The following is a 14,392-nucleotide window of genomic DNA, read 5'->3' on the forward strand; positions in this document are numbered from 1 at the left end:
GCTGGAATCGAACCCGCGACCTGTGCACTGTGAGGCGGACGTGCTGTGCACTGTGAGGCGGACGTGCTAACCAGTCGACCACTGTTCCCGCCCAGTGTCGTATTAGTGTTTCCTAAAAGACAAGCTGTTAATGCATTTTGTTTTTTTTAGTGTATACACAGTGTCTAATTTTTCTACTTTGCGGAAAATGTGCTGCTGGCATTTTAAATCCAAAGTGCTCCTGTTTATACAAAAGATGGGCACTTTTACATTTGTTACCCAATGTGAGCTGAACTTTCACCTTAAAACCAAGGAATGCTATATACTAAACTGTGATTTGGGGCATTCAGTTACACCCTCGTAGGGATGTTAATAGATTTATTGTTTAGAATATGATCAATATTATCGAAGTAATCGTTTATAATCGTATCCTGAAGCAGCAGAGTCACCGAGGTAAAAAATCAAAACTCTCTGCCCCAAGTTGTCAAGGTAACAAAATCAATTCTCACATTGGCACACCCAGCAGTAGAGGCGGGTGGGGTAAACTGGATGAGACCAGACATTGCTCTTGAAACAGGCTGATTTCAGAGAGGCTCAGAAAAGCTTGTCAAAGAAATTGTTAAGACACCCGGCAAATGTTTTCAGTTGTGACAAAATGCACACGACTCCTTTAAATAATACTTATTGTACAGTAGTGTTAGATCTCATTAGATGCAAGTGTGCCTTATGTTGAACTAAACATATAATTACAGTAGCAGGGTGTGAGGGGAAAAAGTGTGGTCATTCGGAGCCTGTTTTCCCCTTTAAGTCGTCCTGCGTGCTGAATTGAACATGCTGAATGGATTTAAGGTTTTGTTCATTAAAAGCTTGATTAAATGTCGGGAGGCAATCAATACGCACGCATCCAGCGCTGAAAAAGTAACGGCAACAACTATGACATATTCATGCACCGTGAGACTTCCTGTCCTGTGTCTCAGACATAACTAGTCGCTGTCAGATAAGCTGTTCAAAATGTCAATTTAGTTATGTAATGCATTCAACTGAACATTTTCAGTAGTTGGAATTTTCATTGAAGATATCTGGATCGTAACTCCGATCAGTCAAAACGAAAAGATATCTGTGGCGTTATTTTAACTCCAGTTTGAGATATCTACAACACCATTTTGACAGGTCATATCATTCCAGTTACATATATCTTATACAACATTTTTTCTAGTTAAAGCTTTATTTAAGATATCTGAAGACCGATCTGTATATCTTGAATTGAGATGAATTAAAGATATCTTTAACTGGAAGTGCCAAGTAAGAATAAAAACTGTAATGGAACTCATACATACGAATGGAAGTGACATCATTTTATTTATTTTCATAAAATTCTAAATAATTAATTATTAAATACCGGTACAATAAGAACAACAATGGTCTATGTATCCGCAACATTCGGATCTGGGTACTTTACTAACATTTCCTGCTCCATTTATTTTTTATCTCTTCGCTTCGCGGCAGCCAATCAGCTGCGTCACACGTTGCGTCCCATACACTCGGCGGGTCTTGTGGAGAGCGCAAAGTGGAGTATTTCCGCGGTCAAACACTAGCGCTCCTTCTTCTTCCTCTCATTGTTCTTCTGATTCTTCCTTTTCATCTCCCCTCCATGCAGACCGAACATGTGCAGTGCACAGTGTTCCCAATGCAAGTAAGTACATGCAGTTAGGTAACTAGTGCCGCGTTTCTAGTGTCCGTCCCAACAATGGGCGTCCGTCTGGGACTGAGGGACGGAGTCACAGACCGGTCCGCCCCTGGGATGGACTGCCCAGCTCTGCAAATAACCCTATGTGGGCCATACTTTGCCCAACCCGGCTGCTATAGGCTTACACACAATTAAAAGTACATTTTTCATAATGCTGTATATTTAAAGTTGTTTTATTTACTTTGCTTGGCACCAAAGCACAGCTTCTTTTTTGAAGTGAAATGTTTTCATGTTCAAGCTGGGCTGCGGTTTTTGCTTTTTTTTTTTGTACGTTAAGCCTTGTTTGTGTTGGAAGGCGTTAGAAAGGCTTGGCTTTGTTTGCTTTACATGGCTGCATATTTGAGAGAAATGGTGATATTGTGTATGTGCAAAAACGTTTAGAACTTTAGACCTTTGAGTTCATCTCATAAAAATGGGATCAAAAACCCAAAACAATGTAATATATATGTATATATATATATATTTCTTCAGTCGAAGTACAGCGTTATGAGGGCTTGAAGCTAATTTGAAAACATTCACTTAAGTCACCGAGCAGGATAATTATGTGGAAATGAGCCGCACCTCCGCCAGGAGCAACTAAGCGCACACAAGTTGTATGACGAGTGTCTGGCCAGGGCCAGCAGCCATTTTACCAGCACGCTAATTAGGCTGATGAGAGCGCGTAATGGCTTCCTGCAAGAGTTTACGTCATCGTGGAGCACCTGGGATGGAGCGTTTGCCTGTTAATGAAAGCAAAAAAAAAAGATGTTTCACTGTGATCGCCTAAGTGTGGTACACTAAGAACCATATACCACCATGTACCACGATATACAACATGATAGGCCATAATTTGGAACCAGATCCTGCAAGAAACACTCAAGAAGCTTGTTGGAACAATATTGGTAATAAAGTGGGGTGGGATTCAATATGATTTTCTTCTTCCCACTACTTTTCAGGCATTATTCCTTATCCTTTTTGAATGTGAAAAACTTCCTTATGATATGGAATAATTATTTATCTCTTTGTGTATTATTCTAAAATGCTATTGCCTGAAATAAATGCTGACAAACAAAACACAGAAACTACACGGTATTATAATTATTATGCTGGTGATGCTTGGAGGGTTCTGTTTTTTCGTGGTACTTGGTGTAAAAGGAATGACAACAATTGTGTTATAAGACTGTTTAGAATCTTCCCCACACCCCGAACCACTTTGTGCTACACATGAACGGCCTTGAGAGCTGTATTCTTTGTAATACAGTTAAAAGCGTCAGCAGGGAGGTTCCCTGAGCCACAAATTGTCCTAATCAGGGGCGGAGCCAGAACGTGGCTAATGGGTGGGCCTTGAAAAATCAGGGTGGGCCTGAATATTTCTCTCACTGTCACGACACATCGTATATTCAAGTAAAATGACAATCTGAATAATATGAATTTCAGATCTTCCTTAGACAAGCACAATTATACCATTCTTAATATTCAATGAAATAAAAAAAAATTTAAAAACACAACCAAACACAAATTCAAAAATTTAATAATTGACTAAAAATTTTAAAGTATATATTATTCCTCATGAGTCTCACTGGGTGGGCAGTCTGTCAATGTGGGTGGGCCTGTGCACACCCAGGCCCACCCATGGCTCCGCCCCTGGTCCTAAGATAGAAAATTTCTATTATCCAAGCAAGACTTTTATTGCTAACTTAAATGAGTGGCTTTTAAAAACATCATAATTCCTCATAATAAGTTTCGTTAAGAATAAAGTGCACATTTCAGAGCCTCTTTTTCTCACCTCTTGGCCACTTCCATCACAATTCCATTTCTCCAGGGGCCGCTCATAAGAATCATACTTAATTCAACACAAGTAACCCCTTTGTTTGTATTTATGTATTTTTATTCATGCAAAATGGGGGCAAAAACCTTTTCTCTGTGTGTGTGTGGGGATGTGCGTGTGTGTGTGTGTGGGGGGGTGCCTATGCGAATGTGTGTGGGTTTTTTGTGATGGTCAGTATGGTTGCAAAGGTTTGGGAAATGTCAAGGTATATTTTTAGGAACTTTCCATTTGGAATTTAAGTTGGAGGATATTTTAAATAAAGGATTTTAAAACTATATACAGTACAGTTAAATACAGTAGTACCTTAAGCAAATTATTTAATTATTCATCAACACAAATTTGAACGTAAGATTGTATTAAGGTATTTTGTATGGTTTGCCAAATTCTACGTTTTAATTAACAAAATGTCCCATGAATTCCATTAACTCATTCAGTGCCAATGACATATTTATGTCTTTATAAAAAATATGTCTTTGGGATTGAATGAATTAATTAATCAAAATTTGTTTAACTCATTCACTGCTAAGGAGATATTTGTGTTTTCACAGTCCAGCCATTCAATCCCAGCAATTTATCTATATACATATTTAAATACTTGTCAAACGTTAGGGTAAAAGAGGGTCTGAAAATGTCTGGTACTGAATGAGTTAAAAGTAAAATTAAAAATCAAGTCGAGTGAGAAGGGCTGCAGGCCATGTTATTTTTTGTCCAGCAGGGGGCACTATTACTTCAGGTTAATTATATCCAAAGGACAGAGAACAGTTTGAGTAGCAGCCTTCCTTATGGTGTCAGGAAAGGAACCACGTGAGTCATTGTTTTTAAATTGGACCCCACGATTTTCCGTATGTGTCATTTGAACTTCCCCTGTCAATTACGCAAATTTATTATAGTATTTAATAATTTGAAAGACATTTTGTATATTCATATGTACTGTATGTGGTCTGCATATATAATAACATACAGTGCACACGAGGATCATTAAATTGGTATTTTTAATTCATTTTTTCTTGTGTTTTGTTTTTTCTTGTGTTTTATTTTTTTCCATCTCTTTTTGTCTTATTTTATGTATGTTTTTTCGTATTTTCTATTATTTTTAATTATTTTTTTGTTTATATATATATATATATATATATATATATATATATATATATATATATATATATATATATATATATATCCTTGCCTTTGCTCATCTTGACTAACACACCCCCACACATATATGTATGCACACACACACAAACACACACACCTCTTGAAGCTACCAAGGCTTGTGATGCACATAAGCATCTATCGTGTAAGATTGAAAGAAAGATATTGCATTTTAATCAGTTTGTGTTGTTAAACCAATCAAGTGATACAAATGAATGTAAATAAGTGTAAGCAGGTTTTCCCTGAGCTGCTGTTAATCGTCAGCCTCCTTTGATGGAGCAGCAAAAACATGTAAAATGAGTGCTAAATAAGGCTGATTAATGTTGTCAGTCAGTAGGACAAACTGCACATTTGAACAGAAATAACATATGTAGAGGTGAAAGTCAGGAAGCGCCAAGTGGCTTCTCAGCTCGTTAGAGGCAGCCAAGAAAATTAATAAGTTGACTTGTTTGCAATAATGCAATAATGGAACCAATCAAGCTATGTGTTGCTCTCAGTGAGCTCAATGAAATCCAAATATTACTTCTTCCAGGCAGGAGCTGCTCAGCAAAGAGATGCTGGATTTTGAAACCAAACATATAACCAAAGCTGGGCACTTGACCATTTTTTGCCCGTCCGGCCGCGACCCCCCGGCCATATTCCTAAACATTGTCGACCCCCACACCCTTCCGCCCCCCGACCCCAAAAAAAAAAAAAAAAGAAAAAAAGCATCCGTGATTGACGTCGCTGCGGGAGGGACGCTAACGGCAGAGGCTTTTTAAGGATCATTAGCTGGCTAATTTACTATTCAAACCCACTGTAGAAACGCTTCAAACATGCTTCAAAATGCGCCACATAGTACTGTAGCGTCTCCCAATGATACGCCATCAGTTGTAGTTCAATAAACGCGTTTTTTATTAATTCAACCGGCTACTGTGGGCCGTAGCCGACGCCAACACAAGTACAACAACCATTCATATGTTCCATGCATTTTTTCCCCCATTGCGTTTTGGGGCCCTTGAGTTTGCCCCCTGTGATCTCTTCCTATAGCAACAAGTGCTCCGGCAGGGAAAATAATTTTCTGTTTAATGCAATACGTCATAGCTTCTTCAAAATACAATTTAACTGACCACAAATGATGTGTATGCTGTCAAAACATTGTGTAACACTGTCACATGACATTTTCGATTAAGAAAAAACAAAATCCCATTCTGACAGTAAGAGAGGATTGTTGTTTTTCTTGTCTGTAGTCTACTTAAGTGGTTGGGGCACCAACATCAATTGTCCAAGGGTTGAAAATCGACCTTTGCAACTCTTACAATTGAAGTATTTAATGCGTAATGTAGTAAAAGATTTCATCTGTAAATGTCAAATGAAAAAGGGAGCGTTTATTTAGCATTGTGGCATTCATTCATTCTGAAGGGACTGAAGAGTTTCTTCACGTCATTCATCACAAATTCCAGACGCTCACTGGTCGACGCAGCCTGGGTAAATTGGCAGCATCATCCAGCATTTCCCTGCATGCACGCACGCATGCACGCTCGCATCGTTGTAAATGGAAGGACGCTCCACATAGTCGTAATGCTTTTTAATCCCTTTTCAGATTAGCAAGACATACATGGAAGATGTCCTATACAGTAACATGACCATTATGTACAGTATGCTTAAGAAAGGCTTCATTACTTGAAAGCTTCATTTATTTATTTTTTTTATTAAGAAGAAAGTAGGCTGTCTTGCCTTGTGGATTGTTGTGGTGGGATTGTCTTTACTTTCTAATTTCCTTTTTTATGCCATTTTTATTTTGATGTTTTATGTAATTACTTACTATACTTTGTTCAATGTTACTCTTCATTTTTTAAACATTTTTATTTTCATGTGTTTGATTTTTACTTTATTCAGTTGTATTCACTTTCTATTATGTTATTCATATTCATGTTGTATGCTTTTATTTTTCTGTTTTTTTTATGTTTAACATTTACGTTTTTGTATTATTTATATTCTACCCATACACAGACATGACACGTAAGTTGTAAAGTAAAAAGTCTATCAACGAAAATACAAAGTAACAACAGAGCGATAGACTGGAAGAGAGTTTGCATTCACACTTGAAGAAAGTTTGACGTACTGACAACGTGTCACTGAGTAACTCATGCTTTTAAACTGTAAGACTTCAGGCCTATATGACATAATAAAAGACAAAGCATAAAAGGACCATAGCAACTGCACAGCACCTGATACATCACATAACAACCAGTCATAACAGTTAGTCCCCCCCAAGAGGCTCCACCTGGTATCCAGGATCTAAAATAACAAAAGACAAACAAAAGCAAAAATAAAAAACACCAAATAACTACAACTGAATAACACTAAATAAATGTAAGTATAAAACAACAAGAACAAAATAATCAAACCAACACCAAGAAACCGTCTTGACACGGATTAACCCATTAAAGCCTGAAGCTCCTCGTGAGGCATCTCTCTAAAACCTACGGTCGTCTTTGGAGTCACCCTTGAAAACCTGACATTTTTGCCACCCACAAAATAATTAATATCTCAGCCCCTATAGCAGATACAAACATAATTCCAAAAGAATTTGAGAGTTTAGACATGTGGCTTTCACACTGGCCCGAGTTTATTAATCTTAACCGTTTGAATCGAAGAGGCAAGTGAAGCACTATTTTTCATTTTTTTTAAATCGAGTGATAATTACCATGCTGTATTCTCTTACAAAGACGTTGAAATCGTCATTGTGTATGATCATATATCTTAACCATGCATCACGTTTGGATGGTTTCACGGCTTTAAAGTCCACGAGTGTGTCGTCTATATCACTGCCGTGACTTATAGCAGAGCTCCCGCGATCGACCGTGCCTCCATTACTCCTCGAAAATATTCTGGGTATCCTCCGACAACTCACGACACTGTCACATATATTCTGATGCATTTCATTGGCTAAGAGACCGAGAATTGGGATTCAAAAAAGAAAATGACGTATACGCTCTCCCGGCTTTATGGGGAGAAACATGCAACAGCGCTCCCGGCTGTAGCGGTAGAAACGCGGTTATGCGCTTACGTCCTTAATGGGTTAAGACAGAAAACAAATAGCAGTTTGACACGACAAAGACGATGAACCAACAAAGACTGAAATAAAACAATAAACCAAATACAAAGAGGCGAGACAATGAGCAACACTGGACAAGACTCAAAGTGTATAGAGGAAGCTGACTGGGTAACACGGCATCGGGCAAACGTGGACCCGTTTGACTTGGACTAAGACAGCAAGAGGCCGCAGAGATTGTGCTGCCATAGCAGAGTCAGAGGGCAGCCGAAGGCCTTGCGCCATCGTAGCAGAATTGGAAGGAGCCCGCGGAGCTTGTGCCGCCGTAGCAGAATCCGAGGGAAGCCGAAGGCCTTGTGCCACCGTAGCAGAATTGGAAGGGGGCCGCAGAGCTTGCACCACCGTAGCAGAATCTGAGGGAAGCCGCAAAGTTTGCGCCGCCGGGGCAGAGTCAGAGAGCAGCCCAAGGCCTTGCGCCGCCGGATCAGGGTTGGAGCCTGGTGGTGCCGGGGCGGAGGCCTGCATTTGCTGAGGCGCCGGGAAGGGGCCCTGGCACTGCCGAGGACCCAGCATGGGGGCCTGCAGTTGCCGAGGTGCTGGCACAGGGTGCTGCCTCATCAGCCTGCCACCATAGAGGTCGGGAAGCACAGGAGACATGAGGGGTTGGGACTACAGATAGTGAGGAATCTAAGGTAATTCTAGAAGAAACGGGATGTACGGGACTAAATGAAGAAGTACGCAGTGAACGATGTGCCTAAAAAGGCGGGGAGTGAAGTGGCTTGGGTATAGGTTCGGAATGATGTGATTTAGAAAAGGCTGAAGTATGGGAGGAACCAGAATCTCTACTGGTCCCGTGGGGGTTCCGTGTAAATGCCCAACCGGGCACTCAAATAAGGGTCTGATGGGAAGGGTTCTGGTGTTGACACTAAGGGATCATCATCAGAAAAACGTGACAACAACTGACATGGCCTTAAATAATGACTGAGGAAGAGACCGGGAAAACCAAAATCAGTGTCAAAATCTGAATCAGAAAGGAAATTAGCCAAATCGTGGCCATCTTCACAGTCACAAAAATCTGAGTCTAAAAGCAAAACATCGGGTGTTAAACTCGAAGGGGAATATGCAAAACTAAGACAAATAGATGGCAAAGATGATATAGACGTGGAAGAAAAAAAGACAGCTTACACGAAGGGTTTGAGGGTGGTCGGCAGGCTCAGGCTGAGGGCGGATGGAGGTAGACCGGGACTTGCGACGGCCTGGGCGACCCATCGTGGAGGAGCGACACGAGAGGTTCCCAGTAAAAATGCAAAGCAGCAGCCGGTGAGACAATCACTCCCTGATTTGAGGTGGAGGGACGGTTAGGTTGTGATGTGTTCGGCTTGAAGGATTGTGTCTGAGTCTGCTGGGTCCATGACTGGTCAGTACGTTCTGTCACGAGGATCGGTATTTGGACCCATACGCAGATATGACACAGAAGTTGAAGAGTAAAAAGTCTTTATCAACAAAAATACAAAGTTACAACAGAGATCAGGACTGGAAGAGAGTTTGCATCCTCACTAAAGAAGTTTTGACGTACTGACGTGTCACTGAGTAACTCAAGCTTATAAACTGTTAAGACATCGGGGCTATATGACACAATAAAGCACAAGGCCTAAAAGTACCATAGCAACTGCATAGCAACTGATGCATCGCGTAACATCCAATCATAACAATGTTTTTGTATTTGTTTTGTTTATTTGTGGTTTTTAATTGTTTATTTTTATGCATTGTATTTATTTTTTCCAATTTTATCCCAATTTGTTCTGTTTTAAATGTTTTATTTTATCTTTATTTTGGTATTTTTCCTTTTATTAATTTTATTTTCTTCTAATTCTTTTCCATCCATTTTCATTCACCTATTATCCTAACCGCTTATCCTCACAAGGGTCCCGGGAGTGCTGGAGCCTATCCCAGCTGTCTTCGGGCAGTAGGCGGGGGACACCCTGAACTGATTGCCAGCCAATCACAGCCATCCATTTTCTGAACCGTTTATTAGTTTTAAAAAACAATGACATGATAATTTCATTATTGATATCTTTATTTTGGGGGCATCATATGGGATGGGGTTTTGCTTGCAGAGAGATATACTGATGCTTTTTTTAATGTACGATTTCATTCTAAATTTGTGTGAGAATACTTGTAGGTTAATGTACACAAATGTTCTATGTGTATGTTTTCCAGATAGGGAAGTGATTTTTTATTATTAAAAGTCATATATGATGTCCATCTTCTCATGGCCCGGTGAAACCACCACATCATGATCATAAACTGGACATGAATTCCTTTTTACGTCTCACATTGGCCATGTCCCTGCTCGTTTCATTGCAGTCTATTACGGCTCTGCCCCGGCTTCTGACAAAAGAACCTCATTTCCCTTTCACCGCACTCCTTTCACAGCAGCTGAGCTATTCACTTCTATTTGGTTATTAGAAAAACGGCATGCTCTGTTGTATTCACAACACCTTGACTGCACTCCCGATTGTCAGATTTCATTTAAATGATCCAACTCCAAGGACACAGATTTGTCGAACGGCCTTTATGTGAATCTCTGGAGCTCATTGCTCCTTGGCTACTGTCGCTAATCCTCATATTGTTTTAGTAGTAGAGTAATGACTTGATGGTTTCTCGACGCTGTAGCCTGGGACATGGGGACACTATCGGGGTGTGTTGTGGGGTCACATGGATGACACTTATGGCTTGTGGCACATTACGTACGTAATTATCATCTCAAATGGTCCCTGCCAAGCACCACCTGCTTCTCTGTTGGCAAACGGAACAGGAATGCCTTCATTGTGTCCTGTTCTATCTATTTTCTGCCTCCCATGTTACACCTGGAAGCTACCATTCCAATAGGGCAGTGTTTCCTAGAATTTATTGAGCCAAAGCACCCATTTTCTTTTCCATTTTAATGGGACACCACCAAACAGAATGTCCCAAAGTATGAATACTGAAGTAATGACGGTCTTGTCTCAATTTACTCACAAGTAACGCAATGCTGCTGGCATAGTCAGATGAACAAAAATATTACGAGAGGGTGTCATGTATTTTATAGCAGGGCTGGGAATCATTTTCAACCCTGGAGTTTCAGGGCTCAGAACGGTCTGGTTTAATTCGCAACATTTTAATGAAGACATACAAACGTACCCTTATTATATTTATATAATATAATACAATATGTTATTATATTGGGCAGCACGATGGTCGACTGGTTAGCATGTCCGCCTCACAGTTCAGAGATCGTGGGTTTGATTCTGGCCTTGGTCCTCCTGTGTGGAGTTTGCATGTTCTCCCCTCGCCTACGTGGGGTACCCCCACATTCCAAAAACATGCATGGTAGGTTAATTGATCACTCTAAACTGCCCTTTGGTGTGATTGTGAGTGTGTGTGATTGTTTGTCTCTGTGTGACCTGCGATTGGCTGGCAACCAGTGCATTGTGTACCCCGCCTACGGCCCGATGACAGCTGGGATAGGCTCCAGTAGGCCCGCGACCCTTGTGTGGATAAGCAGTTAGGATAACGCATGGAAGTTTTTATATTATACCCTTATTATAGTTTGCATTCACTCCAACAATATTCATATTCATAGCGCATTTGATCAAAAAATCAAATTGAATGTGTTTGCAAGGTCACGATCAGTGTTTATTTGAACAAGTAAAAGACCATACATCAATCAATCAATCACATTTTATTTATATAGCACTTTTCATACATAAAAATGCAACTCAAAGTGCTTTAAAACATTCAAAGCAAAACATAGAATTATCTTCAATCAAAAGAAAGGATAAATTATTTAAAAGTTGTTGAAAGCCAAACTAAAAAGGTGTGTCTTGAGCTTCCTCTTAAAAATATCAACAGTCTCTGCAGACCTGACGTCCTCTGGCAGGCTATTCCAAAGTTAGTAGTTGAATAAGAAAAAGGACAAAAAGGGAACAAATATCCAAGTATACATACAATAATACAGTACAATACAAGACAACTTTATTTATATAGCACATTTCACAACAGCTACAGCTGTAACAAAGCACTTTATATACAATAACAACATATCAATAATGTAACAAGTGAAAGCAATAAATTAACACAAAATACTATATACAATAGACACCGGAAAACAGCAGAAAACGGTGAGTCTCACGTCAAATCAAAAGCCAGAGAATAGAAATGTGTCTTCCAACAAGTTTTAAAAATGGACTAAGAGGGTGCTTGCCTAACATCCAATGGAAGGTCATTGCGAAGGGAAGGATCAGCAAGAGAAAAGGCCCGATCCCCTCTGAGGCATCGCTTGGTCCTCGGCACCTTGAGCAGCGCCTGGTCCGCAGACCTGAGGCTCCGGGAAGGTGCGTAGGAGCCACCGAGGACCTTTTTAACTACCTCGGTTACTCAGCTCCAATCGGCCACCTCAACAATTTGAACGAAACATGGTCCACTCTGACTCAATGTCTCCCGCCTCCACCGGGACGTGGTCAAAATTCTGCCGGAGGTGGAAGTTGAAACTCCTTCTGACAGGAGATTCCGCCAGACGTTCCCCGCAAACCCTCACAATACGTTTTGGTCTGCCGGATCGGACCGGCATCTTCCCCCACCATCGGAGCCAACACACCACCAGGTGATGAACAGTTGGCAGCTCCGGCCCTCTCTTTACCCGAGTGTCCAAATGCCGCAAATCCGATGATACGACTACAAAGTCAATCATCGAACTCTGGCCTAGGGTGTCCTGGTGCCAAGTGCACATATGGACACCCTTATGTTTGAATATGGTGTTTGTTGTGGACGACCACAGAAGTCCAATAACAGAACACCACTCGGGTTCAGATCGGGGGGGCCGTTCTTCCAGGTCTCACTGTCGTTACCCACGTGAGCATTGAAGTCCCCCAGCAGAACAATGGAGTCCCCAGGGGAGGCGCTCTCCAGCACACCCTCCAAGGACACCAAAATGCAAACCCTGCTTTTTACCACCGCCCAGCTCACAGGGCACCTGACCCCTTTGACCCCTCCCACAGGTGGTGAGCCCATGGGAAGTGGGACCCACGTTGCCTTATCGGGCTGAGCTCCATGGGTGCAGGCCCGGCCACCAGGCGCACGCCAACGAGCCCCACCTCCAGGCCTGGTTCCAGAAGGGGGCCCCAGTGACCCGCGTCCGGGCAAGGGAAAATATTGTCCAATATTTTTACTCATCATAGGGGTCATTTGAGCCGTGCTTGGTCTGCTCCCTTACCTAGGACCTGTTTGCCATGGGTGACCCTGCCAGGGACATGAAAACCCAGACAACTTAGCTCCTAGGATCATTGGGACATGCAAACCCCTCCACCACGGTAATGTGATGGCTCATGGAGGGGTAAACAAATAGAAGCATCTTAAATTGAACCCTAAAATGCACTGGAAGCCAGTGAAGTGAGGCCAGAATTGGGGTTATGTTCTCCATCTTCCGAGCTCCAGTTAGGAGGCGAGCAGCAGCATTTCGGACCAACTGGAGATGCTTGAGACAGGACTGGCTGACTGCAAAATAAGTGCATTGCAGTAATCTAGCCGAGATGTTACAAATTCATGGATTACTGTTTCTACATGCTGATGAGAAAGGGGGGGCTTTACCTTCGCCAGCTCTCTAAGATGAAAGAAGCTGGACTTAAGAACAGGACTGATTTGCTGGTCCAATTTAAGATTACTGTCCATTTTAAAAAACAAATTCAAGACTGTTGGCTTTAGATATGAAGCCAGGAGCCTCAGGTCAACAGGGTGGGATTTAGAACAGCCACTGGAACCAAACACCACAACTTCTGTTTTCTTTTCATTGAAATCAATCAATGGGCTCACTGGCCACAACATTTGGTACACTTGCCTAATCTAATAGATACAATCAGAAATTGTCTGCTTTTACGATAATCATACTCCATTTTGATTAATTTGAGCCTTTGTTGTGTACTTCAATACCAGTGTTCCTCAGAGCTGTGTCCTGTGGCCCTAGTAGTTTTCCTTTTACACAAAATTACTGTAATTTCTGCCTTCCCCTTTTTCAAGATTATTTTGTAACAGTACCATTAAAAATAAACAGTTTACAGATTATCTGATTTGGGAATAATGCACCAGAAGTGCAAGGACACTGATCTGTATGCCACCATTTAGCAATGGACAACAACAGCTTACAAAGTAGGTGAATCGTGACGTTTGGACCGCCATTTTAGGACGTTATAGAAACAACACAAAAAAACATGGGTAACTAAGTACACTTTTCAGCAAATAGATTTTGAACATCTGCAGAAATATTTGTAAGCTGGTGAGTCACCTGTGAATGGCGAGTGGTGAATCACGAATCAATGGTGCTTCACTGCATTGGCTATGGCTTTTTCCATCAGTTGCTGGTTTGTTTGTTTTTTATCGCTTGACAGCTCTCTGGTTTTCAAGTTGGTTATGCAAGAGCCCAATCTGAAACAGAGCATCAAACATTCAGCGCTTCGAATACGCGACATATGGTCACGACATTGAACATTCCAATGTTACATACAGTATGCAATGAACCATTTTTTTGGGTGGTGTCAGAATATGTGGTCATGCGGCACAAGTATTTCAGTTATGTACAATTCCTCATTTGATTGTTTTAGGTTTTTAGTCTAGAAGGGATTTTTTTGCAAATATTCCT

General features: G+C 41.2%; 2 protein-coding genes across 3 annotated transcripts in view; one reads left to right on the forward strand and one right to left on the reverse strand.

The window, feature by feature from the left end:
- asic1b (acid-sensing (proton-gated) ion channel 1b) overlaps positions 1-14,392 on the forward strand; it is a 237,320-nt gene that overhangs the window by 161,288 nt on the left and 61,640 nt on the right. The gene's annotated exons all lie outside the window — the stretch shown is intronic.
- Positions 5,417-9,075, reverse strand: LOC147141698 (uncharacterized). Its single transcript, XM_086040471.1, has 2 exons — positions 8,905-9,075; positions 5,417-8,341 (listed from the first exon to the last, which is right to left on the reverse strand). Exon 2 carries the CDS (start codon positions 8,335-8,337, stop codon positions 7,864-7,866), a length of 474 nt encoding a protein of 157 aa, XP_085896597.1. The 5' UTR covers positions 8,338-8,341; positions 8,905-9,075; the 3' UTR covers positions 5,417-7,863.

Source organism: Filicampus tigris, chromosome 9 (genome assembly GCF_054856515.1).
Source record: "Filicampus tigris isolate MCC_2025a chromosome 9, RoL_Ftig_1.0, whole genome shotgun sequence".
Lineage (NCBI taxonomy): Eukaryota > Metazoa > Chordata > Actinopteri > Syngnathiformes > Syngnathidae > Filicampus > Filicampus tigris.

Excerpts from the sequence above, each read along its gene's own strand:
- LOC147141698 (XM_086040471.1), bottom strand. The coding sequence starts at position 8,337 with ATGAGGCAGCACCCTGTGCCAGCACCTCGGCAACTGCAGGCCCCCATG.